At 43.8% G+C, this 22,776-nt stretch overlaps 1 protein-coding gene across 4 annotated transcripts; it reads right to left on the bottom strand.

The window, feature by feature from the left end:
• Nucleotides 1-255: 255 nt before the first annotated feature.
• Nucleotides 256-14,130, bottom strand: brd2a (bromodomain containing 2a). 4 transcript variants are annotated; one of them, XM_080837399.1, is made up of 12 exons: nucleotides 11,833-14,130; nucleotides 8,404-8,719; nucleotides 7,998-8,135; nucleotides 7,236-7,383; nucleotides 6,851-7,050; nucleotides 6,108-6,563; nucleotides 4,987-5,115; nucleotides 4,180-4,383; nucleotides 3,500-3,801; nucleotides 2,940-3,250; nucleotides 2,110-2,238; nucleotides 256-1,929 (listed from the first exon to the last, which is right to left on the bottom strand). In XM_080837399.1, exons 1-12 carry the CDS (start codon nucleotides 11,862-11,864, stop codon nucleotides 1,796-1,798), a joined length of 2,499 nt encoding a protein of 832 aa, XP_080693525.1. In that variant the 5' UTR covers nucleotides 11,865-14,130; the 3' UTR covers nucleotides 256-1,795. The 4 variants fall into 4 exon arrangements, with proteins under 4 accessions (XP_080693525.1, XP_080693524.1, XP_080693523.1 ...); XM_080837398.1 differs by having other exon boundaries at nucleotides 2,928-3,250; XM_080837397.1 differs by having other exon boundaries at nucleotides 4,168-4,383.
• Between the last annotated feature and the right edge of the window lie 8,646 nt (nucleotides 14,131-22,776).

Consider the following 22,776-nt stretch of genomic DNA (forward strand, 5'->3'; position numbering starts at 1 on the left):
TATTTAACGAGACGTCAGCACAGCAGAAAGGATGCCCCCCCCCCCTCTTCCACACACTGTAATAATAACTAACAATTAGTCCTAATGTTGTTAATGATTGTAACTATGCCTAGGCCATCTGTGCACAGAAGGCAAGTTCTATCCAGACTACAAAGGAGTTTGGCATGGATTAATTAATTCTGCATTACAATTCTAGGGATGATTCTTTGGCATATTTTCCCATAATGGTTCCACACCAGAGAGACAGACACAGTGTTTATTTTTTATAAGAATGGTCATTGCTTTTATTTAGTCTTTCCCAATGTAAACGATGGTAAACTGAAGAAGTTGATCCTTCTCCAGAAAGAGTTGGACGATGCCTGTAGCTTGACAACTGTTTCTTTTTTTTTGTTAGAAAACAAAACCCTAGGGCAAGAAGATGAGGCAAAAGGTACAAAACAAAACAGATAAGTCACATGAAGAACAACAGGACACAGAAATCAGCATAACAAAAGGGGTAAACCATGTCTTACCAATAGCTACATACATGCTCCGGAGTTGTACAACGGTTAATTATGTACATATATTTCTTGCAGGACACCTGAAATGAGTATTGTGTTGTAATTCTTACACCTGTACAGTCCCGTGCAGTAGTTCTAACAGCAGTGGTGCGATATTTACTAAAACCACTCCCGAATCAACAGGAGTAAAAGCGTTTGTAGGCTAGGGATCTATTCAATTGTTAAAACGCCTGCATTAGGCATCTGAAGTCTCCAGGCAAATAATAAATAACTGTAACACAGACATACACACACCAGCACACCTTAACCAAACAAAACCAGTAAAAGGATGGGAAAAAAAAGAAAAAAAACCATTAAAGCTTCATGTACATCTTTGCTGATATACCTCTGGATCTTGGGAACAGTGTACTAAAAATACTCCAAGCTCTTAAATCGGCCTCCAGAGTATGGTTCTAAGGGTGGACATGGAGAGGGAGATTCCATCAAAAACTCACAGAACAAAAGGGAAAATATCTACAGAAGTTGATGGGACCATTTCTGTTCAGAGTTGACATCCAGACAGGCATTTGCATGCGTTATTACATGAAAGCAAGGATTCAGATGCAAGTCTATACAATGTTACTGTATTGCAATGTTGCAGATGTGCTGGGGAAGCTTGGGTTGACTTCAGGTTAAAGCCTGGAATAGGAGGGAGCAAGTGTTCTTACAAGCAAGCAAAGACATTGATGTAGAACCATGTATCAAGCTACAAAACACCACCGCCCTGGTTTGTGTGTGCGTTTGAAAAAGCGGCACAGGTTCCGACAAATACACTGCCACCCAAACCAAACGGATCTACCAACTCCTCTTTAAAGAAAGAAAAAGAAACCTACAAAAACAAAACAAAAACAGTCTGACCACTCACTCTTTCCCCCATTTGGGGATTCCTTAAAATTCTTCTTTATAAAAGAAAAATAGATATTTATATATTTGGACATGTATTTACATGGTAAAGAGAAGGGGGGGCAAAATAGGTAGACCTGCCACCCCAGAGAAGGAGTCTGTTTTGCTCAATCACTCCCCCTCTTCTGTTTTTTGGGGAGAAGCGTCATCATTCTACAGCGGGTGACATCCCCTCTTCCACTCTCTTCCTCATCTTGTTCTCTACGGTGATCTCGTGGGGCTCTCACGGTTCGCAGGTCAGGAGGAAAGGTTCTCTCTGCCCTGGTGCCAACACACGTCTGTAACCAGGCCTCTTTTGTCTGCCGCGCCAGCCTGGGCGGATGAGGGAGCCAGGCCTGTCCTGGCAGCATCACTCAGCCCGAGTCTGATTCGCTGGTGTCAGAGGAGGACGAAGAGGAGGAGGAGGAGGAGGAGGAGTCTGAACTGGAGCTGCTGGCACTGAGACGAGAGGCGACCGCATGCTGTTCCACTGCACTGGGCTTCTCCACTGCAAGGAGGGGAGCAGAAACGGCACCAAAATTAAATTAATGAAAGGACTGACAAGAAAAGACGACAAGACGATAAGCAGTACTTAACTTTATATAAAACATTGGTAAAAGCAGTTATGAACAGATAAATCAAGCGGTTTTAAATTGAACAAGGGTGTGTGCGTGTGTATATATCTTACCTTTGGTTTTAGCAGGCTTCTTGCCAGAGTTGAGCTGCCCGCTGACGTCCTGCAGTCTCCGCTCCAGCTCGCGTTTCTTCTCCAGGGCCAGCTCCTCCTTAGACTTGCCCGCTGAGTTCTTCTTGATCGCTGCAGGGTTGGCACAGAGCACACGGTTACACCCAGAGAAGCACATGGTGATCACCACATGGTGCAGGATCTCTCTCTCTCTCTCTCTCACACACACACACACACACACACACTCGGGCGAAGAGTTGAAGTACCAGCTAATAAGTGGCAAAAGGTAAATGTATGCCAATTCAAATATAATGCCCAGTTTGGTGGCCATCCCGGTCATTACCACTTATTATGTATTGTACACGTATTGAACCAGATGTGCTTAATGCCACTTTACAGCTCTATTTGACCTATATTGAATTGCTGAGGCAAACGTCACTGAGATACTTAACTATCAGTTTCTACACTTGTGCAGAGAACAAAGATTTAAATAATGTATGAGATCCTCCCAGTACGGAAGCTGGTTTTGATGGGGGGAAAAAAGACCACTAAATGTGTGTGTGTGTGTGTGTGTGTGTGTGTGTGTGTGTGTGTGTGTGTGTAATGTGCTTCATGAACAGAGCTGAACTGCAATATCTGGCAACAATACAGTGTCTTGCACATTTAAACTTAATCAAGGGTAGCTGGGGTAGTGCAAATGTTCACTTAGCAAAGAGTAGTGTTGTTTCAGAACATGCAGGGCTGAACTTCATACAAGCACCTGATGTGGGGGGGTGGGGGTAAGGTAGCATGGCTCTGACCATTACAGAGCAAAAGATCACCTTCAAACCCACCATTGGACTTCCGTGGTTTCTTGCGCAGGCAGGTCATGACGTAGCGCTCAAGCTCGCGCAGTGTGGAGGGCTTGAGCGTCTCAAAGTCGATCTCGATCTCCTCTGGGTTGGTGTCGCGCAGCGAGGGCTCACGCGCCTGGATGATGTGCACCACACGGCCCAGCTTCTCGCCCGGCAGCTTGTTGATGTCCAGGCTCAGCTGCCGCTTCTCGTCGTAAGACATGGGGCTGGTCTCGTCCTCCTCCTCCGAATCGTAGTGGGGCATCAGTGGCACAGGCGGCGGAGGCGGAGGCACCACCTTCTTGGAGGACCTGGAAGCGGGGAGGATGGAGGAGAGAACAGATAGCGTTAGGGGTGACAGTGGTTGTGTGAGTGAGGCTTGAAGGGTGGGCTGGGTGATCTTTGATCTAGGAGTTTTTACTTGAGGTTGGAGGCTAATTAGTTGGGTTAGTTAACCTACACTGCAAGCATAAGACCTGACTAAAAGCTTATTGTGGTGCTGAAGGAGCCAGATTTAGGAAGTCACTGATAGACACCCAGACAGACAGATGTCTGCTTACTTGCTCTTGCTGCTTTTCTTCGTTGCCCCCTTCTTGCCCTGAGTGGAGGTGGGTGCCACCTTGCTGCTCTTGCTTTTGGTCTTGGGCGTCTTGGGCACCTTGGGCGTCTTGGAGAGCTTAGGCACCTTGGCGGGCCGCACCATGGGCTCGTCGTCCGACACGGCGCTGCGGCCGCTCCGGTGCTTCTCTGTTTTTTTCTCTGGCTTCTTCTTCTTCTTCTTGTCCTTCTTGTCACGCTTCTTCTTGGACTTGACAATGGGGGCCTGCGAGAGCACAGCCAGCTGCTCGTGCACTGCCCTCAGCTGGAGAAAGAGGTCAAAGGTCAAGTTATGAAGCCATGTGTTGCTCTGTCTTTATGCTATAATACCTTTGTGTGTGTGACTTTCTTCTGATTTTAGATATTATTTCTATATGATGATCGCTTCTGTGTTATAGTTCATAATTTGAAAGTGTATGTAATTCTCTCTTTGCTTTTCCACTTCATTCTTGGTGAACACTGGATGCATAGAGATCCTCCATTAATAAATAACTGCCAGTAACCCAAAACATGACAAAGTCTGTGATGGTAAACAAACCGGTGAGCTAAGATCCTGGAACACGTAAATTACATTGCTTGGCTGTGTTTGTGTGTGTGCCTGTATAGTTGCGACGCTTTCTGTGCTGTGTACCTGCTTACACACCTGATCTTGCAGCTCAGCCAGGCGGTGCGCACGCTCCTCCTCACTATCAGAGCTGGGACTGCTCTCACTCTCGCTGCTCGGGTCGCTCTCTGACGATGACGAGGAAGAAGACGAGGAAGAGGACGAGTGTCCACCCATAGACGGAGGTGGCATGCGAGCCATGGGCTCATCTGGCATCTTAGCAAAGCGGAACTCGAACACGTCCTGGGAAAAAGGACGAGCAGGGACATGAGTAAGCGTCTGGGTGTAAATAAGCAAGCGAAAGGAGTGTTGTGCTGTCAGTGTCTGGTGAGATCAGGTTGCAAGCGGTCCTTAAAAGTGCCAGTGAAAGTGTTACTACAGCTTATTTTCCCTTGGGATAGTTGGCATAGAGTTCTGGTCTGGAACATGCAAGTGAAAGCATGCTTTAGAGCCAAAGCGCGGGGTATGTAGACTTCTGTGGGCGTGTGTTATGTCTATGTGTGTGCGTGTGTATGTTGGGGAAAAACAAGACATGCCTGAGTGAGTGAGTGAGTGAGTGAGTGAGTGAGTGAGTGAGTGAGTGAGTGAGTGAGTGAGTGAGTGAGTGAGTGAGTGAGTGAGTGAGTGAGTGAGTGAGTGAGTGAGTGAGTGAGTGAGTGAGTGTTTGTGATCTGTGAAGCAATGTGTGTGAATCACGACAAGATACCTGCAGTTTGTGTTTGTTGCATGCAAGTGAAGTGAAACTGTGTGTGTGTGTGTGTGCGCGCACGCATGTTGGGCACAAATCAAGCAAACCTTGTTTGTGTATGTGTGAGTGTGTGTCAAATGTGGTAGTGAAAAACATACCTGCAGCTTTCGGGCCATGCCCACCACGTCGTGGTCGGGCGGGTTGTACTTGTAGCAGTTGGAGTACATGAGCCGGATGTCGGCGGCAAACTGCTGCGCGTCTCTGTACTCCCGGCCGTCCATCTTCATCTAAGAGGGAGAGAAGAGAACCAAAAACATGGTTCATTTCCCCTCATCAACAACCTGGTTTTGAGTTTTCGCTTCTGCCTTTGCACAGTGTGGCCTGCTGCCGTTTCTACATTGTCTGCACCAGGTAAACGGCTAGATAGGTTAGGAGGGTGGGGGTGTGATGGTACACAGAACAGCTAGATAGGTTAGGAGGGTGGGGGTGTGATGGTACACAGAACAGCTAGATAGGTTAGGAGGGTGGGGGTGTGATGGTACACAGAACAGCTAGATATGTTAGGAGGGTGGGGGTGTGATGGTACACAGAAGTCACGGTTTGGTTCACACCATGGTTTAGACCTCATGGTTCAGTATGAGTATGGTACAGTGGGTACAACCCCAGATGACTAGGTTTCTTTTTATTTATTTTGAACATAGAGTAGAGTTACAGTTTGTTCCACCTAGGGTACAGTCCCCCCTTAAGGCTTAAAAATAAACAGTCTCGCATTGATCATATTTCTATGTACGGCTGGTAAAAAAAAAAAGCCCATAGGTCACAGGTCACAAAACTCAGTTGATTTGAAAGAAGCAGGCGCGTCTTCGGACTACTGTGTACACCATACAGCTTGATCTAAGCTTAACAAGGCATGTTGCTAATTTGCTAACACCTATAACAAGGTTTCCAGGTGGAACTTGCCGCGTATTCTTCATACGACTGCTCTTGCCAATGTGACTTTGGAACAAATATACATTCTGTTACACCCCAAGGGTGTGTATAGCAGGGCTCTGCCTTTGATGCCATACAACTAAATAAGTTATTTACTGTGAACGTAGTGTGATACCATGTATTTTATACGCATACGCCTTTTAGGTTCCTAATATCATTTAACTAGCAAGTCGCTTTCAGGATTTGAACTCCACGTTAACTACTTATAACTTGTGGTGGCAGTTTTGAATTTCGTGTAAGCTGTGTGAACCCAACCTCAGTGAGTTTGTCGTTAAAAGGTCAGGCTCACCTTGATGGTACTGAGGTCCATGGGGTGCTTGATGATGTCGTTGTAGTCGTGGAGTCCCAGCATGGAGGCGTCCACGGGCTTGTAGAAGGGCCAGGCGTAGGCAGCGTGCTTCTTGGACAGCAGCTCCTTCAGGATGCCGTTGCAGTACTTAATGTGCGGGCTCAGCTTGCCCCGCCGTGACGGCTGGTGCTGCTGCGAGTCCGGCAGGTCCTTCTTGGGCGGCTTGATGGGCCGACCGCTGCCCCCGCGCCGGGCTGGAGCCTTGCCCACCAGGCCCCCACCGCGGCCCATGCCCAGCATCCCCAAGGTGGGCTTGGAGTCCATGACCAGGGACGAGAGAGCCAGAGGGGAGTCGCCTCCGTTCCCCAGGATCAGACCCATGCCACCCACACCCATGAGGGGCATGACCATGGTCGTGGGGGTGGTCGTGTCCGCTTTCCTCTTCACACCCTTTTTCTGGAGAGAAAGAGAAAAAAAAATGGGGGGTTAGTTTACAGTATTTGTTTGGTACACAAGATCTGACCTGAAAGTGTTAACCACAGGACACGGTCTCATCCCGTTGTAGTGTGCCCATTAATTTGCTTAAAGATGAGTGAAGGTTAAAAGTAACACATTTCTTATATATTATATATAAATGTTTAATAAATAATATATATCTTTTTGGTCGGGGTTACAAGAGCAGCTAAGCGCAGTCTCTCTTAAAATCCCTGTAGACTGGAGTGCGGCGATGCAATGGCTCTTACCTTGGTGGTGGGCTGAGTCGGTGGGATGGCCAGCATGGCGGGGGTACTGTGGGGTGTGGGGGGCAGACTCTTAGCCAGCAGAGTCTGTGGGGGGACTGCAAAGATCTGTTCAGGGGTGTCAGGCGTCGGGGGCGAGTACACTGACTGAGAAAGCGAAGAGATGGCCGGGACCTGGTGGGCCGTTGTCACACCACCGGAAACTGATGGCAGAGACAGAGAACAGATGTTATCCTGATGAACAATAGTGGCGAACGATGCTTTGAGTAAGATGAGAAAAAGATAATGAACTTGAACTGAACTACACATCAGTGACTGAAGAAAGATTACTCCATACGCAGTACCCCTTCCTACACACTCACACCCTCCAGCTGTCTCTACTGCTCACCTGTGTTTCGGCGGCCTTTGCCCACCTTGCCCGGTTTGGCGCGTGGGACAGGTGTGGGCAGCTCCAGCTCGTCCTGGGGCATCTGGGCAACCTTTTGAAGGAAAGCCTTCTCCAAGGACTGAGCCATCAGAACAATGTCATCTGTAGGCTGGAAGACACATAAATGGGTTAGAAATATGATGACATTAATTTAAATTCCTCAACACAGAACACTACAAAACTACACTAAAAAGGATATGTGAGCAAGAACAACAAAGTTGCATTACTGCACCAACTCATTTATCATATAAAAAGAAGTTTATCATCTAAATGTAGGAAGTGCATCATCTAAATGTAGGAAGTGTGTTTTAAATGTGGGAAGTGTGTTTTAAATGTAGGAAGTGTGTTTTAAATCCAACTCCAGTGGTACTATGCTGAAGCAACATTTCAGTCTAGAGATAAAACTGCACATGGTATAGTTGCAGCCCCCTCTAGTTGTGAACCTTGGTCACTGGTCAGTTAAAATTAAACACTGTGACAATGAGGAATGAAACAAACATAAATACTGAATACCTAGCAAACAAAATGCATGATCTAAAATGTGGTCTCTTCAGGTCATCGTGTGCTTTCTATTGGCATATATGATTAATTCTAACTAAGCCTTTCATCAAAGTTTGTATTATATGTTGAGTCTATGGTGGGGCACCTGCTCCATGTTAAGATGGCAAACCTAGTTGGTCAATACTGTTAAAGACCTTCATGCATTAGTGTGAGTGTACCTACCTTGTTGTAGATGTAGCAGTTGGTGAACATGGTATTGAAGTCTTGCATGCACTCGTTGGCTCCACGGTAGTAGTTGTTCTCCAGGCGCCTCTTGATGGTGCCCATGTCCATGGGTTGTTTGATGATTTTATGGTAGTCCTGACAGAAGACAGTTACAGACACTTAGCATAGTGACAGAGTGAAACAGGCATCCATTATCAGTAAGGACTAAATGGCTCTACTTTCCAAGTCATAACTAAAGAATATCTTTGACATAAGGGCAAAACCTATAATATGCAATATTTCTGGTATAAATTCCAATGAATGACAAACTTATAGTCTTAGTCATTTTTGCCATGTTTTCTTTGGGTGACTTATCAGAGGCTTGACAAACATCAAAACGTGTAGTACTAGGTGCTGCACTTACAGGCAAGGCGAGTTTAGAGGCGTCCACTGGCTCATGGAAAGGCCAGGCGAAGTGGTGCCTCCACAGGTACTTCACCACCACCTTTTGGAGGAACTGCAGCTGATTGGTCATGCGTTCCTGGCGGGCAGGGTCACGCACTGGTGGCTGGTGTGGCCCACCGGAAGGTGTCGAGTGGGGCAGCAGCGCGGGGCCCTCGAAGCCCTCGAAGAGTAGCGACGGCTTGCGGATGCGCTTGCCTGCCCCTCCGCCTGATTGCTGTTGTTCCATTACCGTGGTGATGCCCTGCATGACCAGGTCGCCCCCGCCCAGAGAGAGGCTGTTGGGATGGACGGAGGGAGACGGTGAGGATGGAGAGGTAATATGAGGAGTGAGAGAAAAATGTTGGACGGGGGGGGGGGGGGTTAAGGAGTAAGAGCGGTGGTTTTGGGGGCAGACGAAGGCAAGGAAAACAGGGAGAAAGAATGTATGGAGATCCAGAAAATTACAGCAGTGAGATTTAATGACAGGAGTATAGAGAGAAAAGGGAGGAAGAGATGCAAAAGAGAGTAGGAAAAAAAAAACAGTGGAATACCTATATAGCCTAGAGAAACTGGAACTGAAGCAAGATACCTAGAAAAGATGAGAGGAGGAACTGACCAACTGCTAAATCACACTTATTCCAAAACCACTGGATTGAACCCCATTTACTCCTACTATTGATTGACTGATTTATGTGTTCCACATCTTATTCCAAATACCATTACACATCCCTATGCTTGTTTGCATAGACTCTGCTGCTGGTTTCTGGAGTTACACAACCCCGCCCGCGTTCATGGTATATGATTGACTTTGTATGCAAACACACTAAAGATTTGCCAGGGCTGTCACTGATGACTCACCTGACCTGCTTCCTATAAACAGAACCCTTCACGGTTAAGTCCTGAACTGGTTGCAATGAGAAGACTTAAAATCTGAGGCACCCTGGTGCTTTTCACAGGCCAAATTTGCTACTTAAAAGGAATAATGATGCTGGGCTTTGCTTTTGGCTTTTCAGCTACAAAAACAGAATGCCATCATAGGAGGCTAGGCCTTCAAAAGAAAAATAATCTCCGCCCGATGTGCAAGGAGCTCCTTCAAAAGGATGCACACTCTTCCCTTAAATCGAAGATAGCAATGTTTGTCTACTGTTTAACCAAGCCTCCACAAGACAGTTATTCGACAGCACCTGCCTAAGCTGGTGGGTGGGGGAGGATACTAGAGTTAACTAAATAACTAAAGTGAAATAACACCTGCATGCATTTTACTGCCCATTTCCCTTATGTCGCATGGCAACCAAGCTAACGTGTCCATTTCATTGGCTGCCAGGCTAGCATAACCATGGCAACCAAGCCACACACCCCCTCCAAACAGCAACCTACAATACACAGTACAGGCTTGTGCTGTGATGGGTCTGCTGGGCTGATAACCAAGGCCATACATTGTTGGCTACTGTGCGTGGGGCAAGTACTGTACATGCACACACACACACCATAATGTTCACAAGCCTCTGCAGTTTGAGCTACAGATAAAACCGTTATTCCGAATGCTGGTATTTAGAGGTTTGTATTTGGAGAAAAATATGCCACTGGGGAGCAATGCGAGCTGAACCCTACATGACTGTCACACAGAGTAAAACGATGGCCACTGGTGTCACACTCTCACACATTTAACATATCCTTGCCCTGACAGATGCAAACACAGCCATTCAAATGGCCATAGTGAACATGCAAATGATGACCTTGTGCTTGTGGCTGTAATAGCAAGCATAGGAAATCTCCAGTTTACTTGTTTTGTAAAAAGATATTCAGACAGAGGGACAAACCATTTTACCTTTGATCCATGTTGCTAACTATAACTACTTGGTTCAGATGACTTACCTTTAAACCTGTCAGTCTCAAATTAGGCCACCCTAATTCCTAAAACTGAACCAGTTTAGAAATATATGGATTATATGGAAAAAGTATTGTCCTTCGTTTGGCTACTTTCTTTACATCTAGACGCAGTTTAGCCAAATCACAAAATGGTTAAGCTGTTGTATGGTTCACTACTAATTCCACTTTTTGGGGGCCTTAAGTATTTAACTGGCTTAATGGAACAAGTGACAAGGATGCATCTGTGTTTGGGGGCTTACATCACAAGCGTCTCAGAGGGACTGCTCACCTGAAAAACTTGGGGGAGGGGGCTTTGGGCTTTTCTGCCCCATCAGCTCAATCCTTAACTTAACCACATGGGTCCACTAGCATGTTGTTGTGTGGTTCTTCCATCAAGATAAAATGGCCAAAGCTCCAGTGGCAGAGGTGTGCTTTTTACATGGTAATCTTCACAGAAATTAACACACTGGTAGTGAAGAAGCACCACTTACTTTGAAGCATTACGCAAATACAACACACCCCTGCTGCAGGAGCTCACGTGAACTTCACAATTTCCAGACTCTAAATTACCTTTAAACGAGTCATAGCTATAGCTTCTAGAGACCATGTCAACAAATTAAAATATCAGTAGTCCGTAACAAATATCTGGTCTTAAATGATACAAAATTAGAAACATTTGATATTTTGCAATACTTTTTATTATATTCAATAAAAAGGCATAAGTACAGAAATGCATGTCATTTGCGTGAATGTGGTGATGTGTAGATATTTTGCGTTTAAACCACTCTATAAACTATACATTCCTACAGAAAACTTAGTTAATACGATAACGCTGCATGACGAGCTAACGTACACTATCTGAATGTATCGACAGGGACTGCTTCTACAACTGGCGTTTTGTAAGTTTATCGCGGTGGGTGCTTACCTGATTTATATATGGGACACACGTGTAACTAGGCAACCGAAGAGCAACTATCCCACCCTTGGACTGGTCTTCAACAATTAAAATGGGTATATGCTAACATACAAGCTAACTGGCAAGTTCCCACCCGACTGATACAGCAGGCTACATATGTAAGAATGTTCACCTACTGAGTTCATCTCTTGCCAGCAAACCAACAATAAGGCCTCATACTCCAAGAAAAACACCGTTACAAGTCTGAGAAGGTCCAACTAACCAGTGCATGTCAATTAGCTACAAATGCTAGGGAAAATGGCGACGGCGCAATGACGTTGGGTAAGGCGGTCAGATAGTCCATTCAAAGTGTCGTTTCTACCACACATACTTGTATGCCCAGTCTGCCCCAGACATACAGCTTTATTTAAATGACCAATGGCATGACCCCCGTGCCCTGCGCTCGGCTGCCAGTACCCGCAGTTATCGCTACTGAGTTCAACAACAATTTGTACAAGTTACTCCACCAGGTGTCAGTGCTGTTGACATGCCAAACCTCATCAACAAATGTAAAGTTACAAACAAGTTGTGGACAGCAATACTCAGTCAGATTGCAAACTTATTGACAAATGTTCCGATCGGTACCTGTCAAGGGGCGGGTTTAAGGCCGTCTCCATCAGGATGGATCCGGATTCTGTTAAGTGTACCCGTTTCTCTCAAGTTCTCGTATCGCCTTCTTTCCTCCCAGTCTCCTTCCAACCTCCTGAATACAGCTTCAGTGAAATGGCGACTAAATGGATCCGCCCGACTATTTATAAACCGTGTACCGCCACCATTGGCTTAAGTACCCCAATAGAACCACGCCCCCGAAATAGCAATTCGCCTGCCCTGCAGTCGGTCATATAAGCCACACCCAAATCCTCCCAGCCGTTTCACCGCCATCGATTTCAGAGAGTAGTACCTACCGGGATCTCTGATCACCACTGGTCTAACCAAGCATGAATAAAAACACAATCTTCCGAATTATGCTGCCCGCGCTCTCCCGTGAGAAGCCTTCACATTCAAATGGCAATAGCGTTCTGTCGGTTGCATTAAACCGACGTGGATGGATAGACAACCCCGATTGGTGTTTGAGACCCAAGCGCGGGCTTAGAGAGCAACTTCAAGGCACACCATTGGTTCGTTGATTACATCACGCGTATCAGACTACTGCCACATAACAGTGGAAGATCCACGCTATGTTCTACTTCCCTGCAGTCGTTTCGCCTCGCAACCCTGATGTGCGGTCGCCATTTTGCAACGTCGTGACTAAGCCGTGACTTTTTACGATTTAAAAAGGCCTCTTCGGCATCCAAACCCCAACGTTTTGCTCTTAGAATTGAACCCGTTTCACCTAATGTGATATTAATGACACAACACAAAAAATTAGACTGATGACCGAAACCTTATAACATTAACAAGAGAGGCAGCACATGACCTTGCAACATTTTATCCACGTGGCAATGGGCATCTGGTATTTAATAAGTCTTGACACGAAATCTGATCGCTCAGGCTCACTGTTTTAAAATACCCATTAAGTCCACAGGCATTCTCGACTGGAGAGACTCTACAAGGCCTACAGAAAATGTCCTCCATTGAAATGACACAGCACTTTCACCAACGCAGGTTTGCTCGGTATGACTCCACGCTCCTAGACAAGACACGACAAACTAATGTAAATGGCATAGCAAGAAAACGTCCACATGTTTTTTTCTAAAGTTAGAGGACTATCTGGCAGCTGTTTTAAGGACGTCACAGATAGCACATAAACAATGGCAAAACCCACCACTTCATCAAGCAGCCTAATTATTCCCAAATGCACTGTGAAGACGCCATGTTCTCTAAAAAAACAACGAACGAAGTTATTTACTCTTCTGCGAACTAAGATCAGGCTGATACTTGTGCCCTTAGGCTCACTTAGCAATCCAAATTATCAAATGTTTTCAACGACCAAAACTAGGCCTACAACATATATAGTCTACAAAAAACTAAACAATCAAATCCCAAGACAGAATGTTCAACGTATCCAGCTGATTACCACATTGCATTGTTGCCTTATCTAATGCAACTACACTACCCCACCCCCACTAACAAGGTTACACGTTTGTTGCAATGACATTCTATCAAATTTCGAAGTTAAAAACGCTGACTACATTGCTTGGTCATCTTCTAAACCATAAAATGCATGGTGTAGTGAATTCTATAACTAGACTATTAAAATAAGATTGATAAATAGTATGTGCATGTGCCCTTTGTAAAGAGAAAAATATACCAAATTACAGTAACTCATAATAATAAGGAAAAAAAAGTCCATCTCAAAATCCGCATACGTCAGACATTTCCTTATTTTCGTCTTGTCTTCAGCCACGTTTCTTTATTCAACATTTCCTCCAAACATGTCCGACTTCTTCCTCCTTCATTGGATCGGGGTGGGGGATGGTGCGTCATGTGATATGTGATTATGATCGGATTCTTGGCATTGAGTTCGTTAAAAAAAAAACATAGCCAGACACAACACCGCATTAGCAAGAAGCACACAAAAGTCTTCATCGAACAAGCCATTTCGAAGGGTATTCCATTCCCATGCGTATGCCTTTTACCGTATATTTTAACGCATTTTCGGTTATTTCGAAGAAACCTCAACAATGGACATATTACCAGCAACGTCAGCGGGTTCCCTATTGGATGAGGATGATCACGTGGGTTGGCAAAAGTTTTCCATGAAATAAAAACGAGTATGTTTTCTTCGTATTACTCCGTCTCCATTGTATATTCTTGACAGTATATAATTTAGTGCTTAAAGCACTAAACAGCTATCTTTACTTCGGTTACAATCCCAGTGCTTCCAACTACGCGGACATTCCAAACAAACATGGCTCCCACACTCGCAGACATAGGAGGATCCTTATGTCTCTATGCTCCCACTGCGCCCAGAGATGTTTCTGCGCAGGCTCACAACTGAGGCGTCACACACGTCCTTTCTACACTGATGAAAAAAAAAGCCTTCAGAAGCAAACCGGTCACTAAGAAATCATGGAGAAAAGAATATATTAAAGCCGTATACGAAAGCTGTCCTGAGTTAACTATTTTATAGTTACATAGTTTTTTGATGCTATCAAACCCCCCAAATAATTGGACTGCTTGATTATTTCCCCAGGCTACACAGGCCTAAAGTGACAGGTTGCATGCATGGCAGTCAGAGAGCCTATAATAATTTGCTAAGAATTAGCTACATTTTGTTGTAGCCTTATACTGTGAAACGGGATGAGAAGCCCAAATGAATAAAAAAAGTTAAATCTAAACTGTAGATAACAAAGCATTTGTCTCAAGACCTTCCATTTTATTTTTCCACTTTTGCTGTTGATTAGCCCTTCATAACACCAGGAGATACTGTGAAAACAAGTAATCTTGTTGTCTTTTCTTCCCAGTACAAATAAATAAGAGGACTTAAGGCAAGTTGTGTCATCCATGTGTCTACCCGGTGACTGGTTTTTATCACTTGCAGTCTGCTGCAGTCGCTTTCACATGACCACTTGGCCAGCAGGGGGACTGGTTGCTAAGCTCTTCCTTGCAACCTGCCTTTCGCTTCAGTGCCCTCCACACTTACCGGTCCTTGACAACTGACGCAGAAGCTAAAGAGAAATACTAACAACAGATTAATCATGATCCAGCCTCGTCTTGCCTTAACATTTTTGTCATACATTTTCAACTACAGTCACAGCCCCTGCATTATTTTCTAGGAAGTTGTCAATCACAAATCACTAGCCGGCAGGGATTTACTTCATCAGCTTTTTATTTCCACACTTGTGTCGTGTTTCTTTTTTTGTTGACTAAAACGGTTTGCTTTCAGTTCATCATAACCCAATAAAAAGATCTCTTCACTTCTAAGACTAGGAGTCTATAGGAAAACAGAGGGAAATGCTGCATTCCTGACACCTTATCCTAGAGTTTCTCCGGGGCCGCAACTGCAAAAAGATTGTTGTATAAACTCTGCTATAATAACTACCCTTAAAGAGCTCAGTTTCCGAGCCAAAATCAATCAATGACATGCCTGCTTCACAAACCACAAATGCATGTATTCTCCATACACATGTAGCTGCAGTCTCTTACTCTTTGTATGTTTCAAACTTGAACATATTTGATACAGAGAATTGTTTGTGGCTTTTTTGTTATTGGTTAGAGATTGGTTTTGGGCGTGTTATGCAGTCTGTGTATTCCACAGCAATTCTCACATTTGTCTCTTGCCTGCTGAAACCATGAACAAAACACTTTCATAGTTGCTCACACTCCCTCTGTATAGGTGAGAATGGATGGTATGCTGGTCCATTGTTAAGGCAACCCCACCACCGTCCACACTATATTTTTCCCTATTTGCTGCCTTGCAAACAACAACAAAGCCTGCCAGGAAATGTGTTGGTAGTTTGATTTGTGCCAATAAAAGGGGTTGTGATTTTAGTTTCACAAAAAAACTCAGATGTTCAGTGAATCTTATTCATGAAACACATTTGTTTTGTTTTGAAGTTATTCTTATAGTGGGGAAAATAAGTATTTGAACCCCTGCCGATTTCGGAAGTTTGCCCACTTGCAAAGAAATGTGTGATCTATAATGTAATGCTAAGTCTATTTTAACTGTGAGGGACAGGATATCAACAAAAACATCAAGAAAACTGCATTGAATAAAAGTTACGAATTGATTGCATTTGTTGCGGCAAATAAGTATTGAACCCCTTGCAAAACATGACTTAGTACTTGGTGGAGAAACCCTTGTTGGCAAGCACAGACTTCAGACTGTTCTTTTAGTTGGTCACCAGGTTTACACATATCTCAGGAGGGATTTTGGTCCACTCCTCTTTGCAGATCCTCTCCAAATCCTCAAGGTTGCGTTTTCAAGGGGAGGGATGAGGTTCAAGCCCAATATTCTACGTTACATGACCCCATCCAGTCCCCTCGATGCGGTGGAGTCGTCCTGTACCCTTGGCAGAGAAACAGCCCCAAAGCATAATGTTTCCACCTCTTGACGGTGGGGATGGTGTTCTTGGGGTCATATTCAGCATTCTTCTCCCTCCAAACACGGCAAGTCGAGTTGATGCCAAAGAGCTTGGTTTTGTCTCATCTGACCACATCCTGTCTCCCGATCCTTCTTATAATCATTCAAGTGTTCATTGGCAAACTTTAAACAGCCCTGCATGTGCTTCCTTCAGGAGGGGGAACTTGCGAGCGCTGCAGGGCTTCAAACCATTACGGCGTAGTATGTTGCCAATGGTTTCCTTGGTGACTGGGGTCCCAGCTGCCTTGAGATCATTCACAAGTTCCCCCTGTTTAATTCTTGGGTTATCCCGCACGTTTCGAATGATCACCAATACTGCACGAGGCGAGATCTTGCATGGAGCCCCAGATCGAAGGCGATTGACAGTTGTTTGGTGTTGCTTCCATTAATAATTGCATGAACAGTTATCTGCTTCTCACCCAGCTGCTTGCCGATAGTTTTGTAGCCCAATCCAGCCTTGTACAGATCTACAATCTTATCTCGGACGTCCTTGGACAACTCTTTGGAATAGTCCATGGTGGTGAGGTTGAATGTGTGTAGTATGATTCTTTGGACAGGTTTCTTTTATACACGTCACAAGTTGAGATCAGGTGTACCTTGTTAGGCCTCAAGAGGACTAATCTGTGTGCCTCGTGGGCACATAACTGGTCTGTGGGAGCCAGAATTCTTGCTGTTTGGTAGGGGTTCAAATACTTATGTGCTGCAACAAATGCAGATAAATTCATAAGTGTTATAAAATGCAGTTTTCTGGATGTTTTTGTTGATATTCTGTTTCTCACTGTTAAAATAGACCTATCATTACAATTATAGATCAGGCATTTCTTTGCAAGTGGCCAAACGTGCGAAATCGGCAGGGGGTCAAATACTTATTTTCCCCACTGTATATACACAGTTGCCAGTGTATTAGGTACACCCAGTGAAAGCTAAAGCAGTGTAATACAAAAGTCGTGCAATAAATCCCCCTTCATGATTATTATAATATTCAGTTTACGTTGAAACAGTTTAAGAGAGGTGGCAATTCATCTCTATGATCATTTTGGAGAGTGTAGTTTGTGGTGCTGTTGAACTGTGTTGAATTTAACACAAAGTGTTTCTGTTTCTGTTATTTGGCCTAGCCTCACTGTTTGAAATGGACTGAACAACAAACACGTGTCAGTAACACAATACAATTTAACAGAACCAAAAACTGCAGCCTCCAAAATTAGGACACAGTTGAATCAACAGCTCTCAAAATTAGTTTAAACAAATAGGCTACTGGATAATACAATCTACATGAAGTTAAGATGGATTGCTGGATTGGTGTATTGGAGTGCATTAGTTTTAGCCCAGTGTTCTTAATAAACTGGCAACTGAGTGTTTATTTCAAGTCTGTGGTTCTCTGATGTGGCCTGGAAGACTTCAACAACTGTGGTAGTGCAGCTGAGCATTGTTTGCTAGTTAGTCTTGCGAACCTGTAGATGAAGGATTGAGAGTGTGTGTAGATGAGTGGATGATACATTTATGAGAGGTAGCATGTAAGAATTTGCATGGATGCACTCTTATATCAGCAGCAGCACTCTGTTACCTGAAGGACACAGGCGGTGAGTGCTTGACCGTAGAGCTAGAGAGGTGGTTGGTTTCTTTTTCTCATGGGCTTGAACCACAGGGGACTTAGAGCTGTTTAGCTGGAGGAAGTTGTTAGTCATCCAAGCCCTTACGTCAGCAAGACAAGGTGACAATGCTGCAGATAAATGTAACAGTCAATATTTTTGTGTCATCTGCATAACAGCTAGGGGAAGTATACAGACGGAACTGGATTTCATTAAAGCCCACCATGACCGGCCTTTCCTGTATCATTTTGAAAATGTAGCTCTTATACTACCGGTATGTAGAAACCAGTCATATGTATATAACAGCGTCATCATCAAATGTCTTTGCCTCCACAAATTCAGTGTTCTGCAGCGACATCTAGTGGCCATGTTCCTCCAGTGCGCTTCTGAAACAACATGAAAGGTCGGTTGCAAAGCGCCACATTTTTCTTTTCTATAAATATAACACAAATCTCTTAAAATATTGCAATTATAAAAGATTAGACTTTCAATAGACTTTTAACAACATTTTGACTTTCGAAATATATCAAAGATGCAGTCCGCGTTTAGGTTTCGCGAAAGATTGATGGCTTTTGAGCTCAACAGCGAATTAAATTCAACCCTATACTTCCGTGCTCCTGAAGCAAGATATTGATTGGATGGGGTCATAGCTCGGCCTGAGCAACTAGGTTTGTTTTCCATTTACAGGACCAACAGCTAGAGGACTATTTGGAACAACAAAAAAAGAAGAAAAGAAGAAGACTCTTTGGGGCAATTTGTTGAATTTGACAAAAAGTGTATCGGATTGGACCTGACCTTAAAGGCACCCAGTGCAACTTTATATAAACATTCAATGAAAAATAAACATTCAATTTCTAGTCTTTTTTACACGTAGTAAGTTTCAATAACTCCATACCATTACATATCGACATTCAAGGAGCAAAGATGAGACGTTGTTGTGTGGGGAGAACTGATAGAAAATCGTAAACAAAAACAATCGCCGGTGGGGAGAGGCCATTTGTCCATTGACTGGAATCCTGCTTTATTTATTGTAGGTTACAAAAAATAAAGAAAATGGCGGCGATTGTTGTTGTTATCGATTTTCTATCAGTTCTCACCACACAACGACGTCTCATCTTTGCTCCTTGAATGTCGATATGTAATGGTATGGAGTTATTGAAACTTACTACGTGTAAAAAAGACTAGAAATTGAATGTTTATGTTTAAGCCTCGAAAGTTGCACTGGGTGCCTTTAAGCTTCTTAGAACCACCGTTTTACCTCCTGGAATCATTGTATGGCTCTGAAGGGCCTTGGTCAGAAAGATAACCAAGACTCCAGTTCCCACTAAGATGGTGCAGTAGGCCTCCACAGAGTAGAAGGAACCTATATGATATTTGCAGGTTCAACAGAACCAGCTGCCTGGAGTTTGCATTCTGTGGTGTTATTAAATATAAATTAACTGGCCTGAATAACAAGGGCAATTAGTCTGCTCATTTAATCACCATTAATCATCTGACTACACCATTTCTGTAGTGAAGCATTTTGGGCGATATCTTGGTAATGCCTGTCAATGGAGGGACAGCTGGCTGCAGAAGTTTGTAAAGAAAATATACAATCATTACATTTATATACAGTCATGGACAAAAATATTGGCACCCCTGCACTTCTGTCAGATAATGCACCACTACTCCCAGAAAAGTGTTGCAATTACAAATGCTTTTGTATTCACATGTTTATTTACTTAGTTTGCATTGGAAAAACACAAAAAATCTGAGAAATAATGCTAAATCTGACTTTATTCCACATAAAACTCAAAAAAGGGCCAGACAGAATTGTTGGCACCCTTTCAAAATTATAAGAAATAATTGTATTTTAAGCATGTAATGCTCCTTTAATCTTTAATTAAACTGATGGTAATATAGAAATCACATTTGAAACCAGTTAAAATGGAGCAAAGTTGACTCAACCTTTGTGTTGTGGGTCTGTGTATACCGCACTGAGCATGGAGAAAAGAAAGAAGAGCAAAGAATTGTCTGAGGATTTGAGAACCAAAATTGTAGAAAAGCATGGACAATCTCAAGGCTTCAAGTCCATTTCCAGAGATCTTAATGTTCCTGTGTCCACTTTGCCAGTGTCATCAACAAGTTTACAGCTCATGGCATTGTCACTAACCTCCCTGGATGTGGAAGGAAGAGAAAAATTGATGACAGAATGCAACAAAAGATTGTTTGAATGGTGGATAAATAACCTAGAATAACTTCGAAATAAATTCAAGCTACCCTGCAGACAAAGGGTACAACGGTGTCAGCTTGCACTATCCGTCGCCATTTGAATGAAATGGGATGCTATGGTAGGAGACATAGAGGACCCCACTGCTGACACAGAGACATAAAAAAGCCAGACTGGAGTTTGACAAAACTTTCTTGGGAAAGCCAAAATCATTCTGGGAGAACGTCCTGTGGACAGAGGAGACCAAAGTAGAGCTTTTTGGTAAAGCAGTTTACAGAAAACGAAATGAGGCCTTCAAAGAAAAGAACACGGTCCCTACAGGCTAATATGGTGGAGCTGGACCGATGTTTTGGGGTTGCTTTGCTGCTTCTGGAACCTGATGCCTTGACTGTCTGCATGGCATCAGGAAATCTGGGGCACAACGTAGGGCCCAGTGTCAGAAAGCTGGGTCTCCGTCAGAGGACATGGGTTTTCCAGCAGGACAATGACCCATAGCACACTTCAAAAAGTACCCAGAAATGGTTAAGACAAAGCACTGGAGAGTTCTGAAGTGTCCGATATGAGTCCAGATCTTAATCCCATAGCACAACTGGGGCATGATCTCAAATCAGTAGTTGGGAGAAGGCACCCTTCAAATGTGAGAGACCTGGAGCAGTTGGCAAAAGAAGAGTGGTCCAAAATTCCAGTAGAGAGGTGTAAGACACCTCATTAATGGTTACAGGAAGCAATTGATTTCAGATATTTGTATTTCTTTATTTTTAAGGGTGTTCTACCCATTATAAAGTTGAGGGTGCCAAACATTTTGTCTGGCCCTTTTTTGAGTTTTATGTGGAATAATGTCAGATTTGGCATTATTTCTCAGATTTTTGTTGTGTTTTTCCAATGCAAACTAAGTAAATAAACATGTGAATACAAAACCATTTTTGTCCATGACTCATATATTTCATATATATAAAAAGTGTCACCGGCAATCATGCAGAAATGAAAAACACTCTTCCATCCAAAACATACAAATAGAAAAAAAGCCTTAATAAAATAGAATAATAATGCATATTAAACACTCCTAAATTAGTAATAATCTAGTAGCACGTAAAAATGGAAAGTTGCTAACACCAGTTAGGAGGCTGTGGTCGGGTTTAAATATTAGGGCAGAATGAGGGTTAAGACGTCCAAGTCAATATATATATATACACACACACACACACACACACACACAGCTATTCCCAGCTGAGGAGGATCAGGCCCCGACTTTCCTTCTAAATGGACAACAAAGTAACAAAGTGAATACCCCTCCATCACCCCTCCCTTTTCAAGTGTGTAGGATACCCTACAGTGGCCATCAGTTGTCATAAAAACACAAAATGCCTTCTCTTTGATGGTTTGTCTGTGGATTTGTCTGTGGATTTGCATACATACTCCTTATTATAACTGCGCGCAACAGCGATTTCCGGGACACTGAAACACCGGGGTGCATGAAATTTGGTGGGCATGAAGCCTTACTAGATAAGCATGGAACCACTGATTTTCGCTTTGATCCGTTGCACCCCCGTCGGACTGGACCCCTTTTAAAGAGGGTGGGGCGATTCAGTTTTCTTTGAATAAGTCGAAAACCGTAGGGCCTAGGAGGACCACATTTGTTATGTATGTTGGTCTTAAGAGGCCACGTCAACCATTCCACTACCACTTATTTCATGTATAGGTTTACCTAGTTACAAATGAAAAAGCAAAAATGGAGTGTTGTAAACATTTTTTCACAAAGTTTACAAGGTCAGAACTGCACGAAATCGGAGGAGTGGGATCATTATGACACCTTCTGACTGCACGTAATGTTTCGTGGAATTCCGTTCACGGGGGGGCATCCAATAAATTGATTTATATGGTTGTACACCAACTGGCCTTTAGGTGGCGTGACACAGTTTTCTTCGAATATCGGAGAACCGTAGGGCCTTGGAGGGCCAAATTGTTCTTGTATGTTTGTGTCAAGGGGCCATGTCAACCCATACCATAACCAGTCATTACATGTATAGCGCCACCTAGTTAAAAATTTAAAAGCAAAAATTAGGTGTTTTAATCGAATATATGTCAAATTGCTCGAAAAATTACCAAATTTGCCAGGGAGATCAAGCCTGTAACCGTCCATCTTCGGTAGAGTTTTTGTCCATGGATGGAGCAAAATGGCTCTGTAGCGCCCCCTAGAACATTGCAAAAAACCCTGTGCATTGGGGTTATTTTGGCGTAGCTTGACGGAATCCGGTACACGTCTTCATCATGCTTGGACGCACTAAAAAGTCTCTTGACGCCATGGTGGCAGGTCCACAGGAAGTCGGCCATTTTGAGTGGAAGATGCGTTTTGACGGCATTTGCACACCTCGCATCTGATCGAACTCCTCCGACACATTTAATGGTAACGCCTTGAAATGTGGTCAGGTTACTCTTCAGCCATGGGCGACTAAAAGTTATTTAAGATTTTCTCATTAGTCGGAAGGTGTGGGCGTGGCAGACCCACAAACTTTGCCAACTTGCCAGTGCTTGCCACAAAACACAAAGTCTCTTATAACTCTTGCGTACATTGTTTGATCCAGAGAAAATGTCTTAGGGTGGACGCTGGATCCAGCCCGAACGCGTACATATGCCTGACTGATATCACCTATAGCGCCACCTGTTGGTGGTTGGAAACTTCACTTTGTTTCCACACCTCTTTATTT

Source organism: Sprattus sprattus (genome assembly GCF_963457725.1).
Source record: "Sprattus sprattus genome assembly, chromosome: 4".
Classification (NCBI taxonomy): Eukaryota; Metazoa; Chordata; class Actinopteri; order Clupeiformes; family Clupeidae; genus Sprattus; species Sprattus sprattus.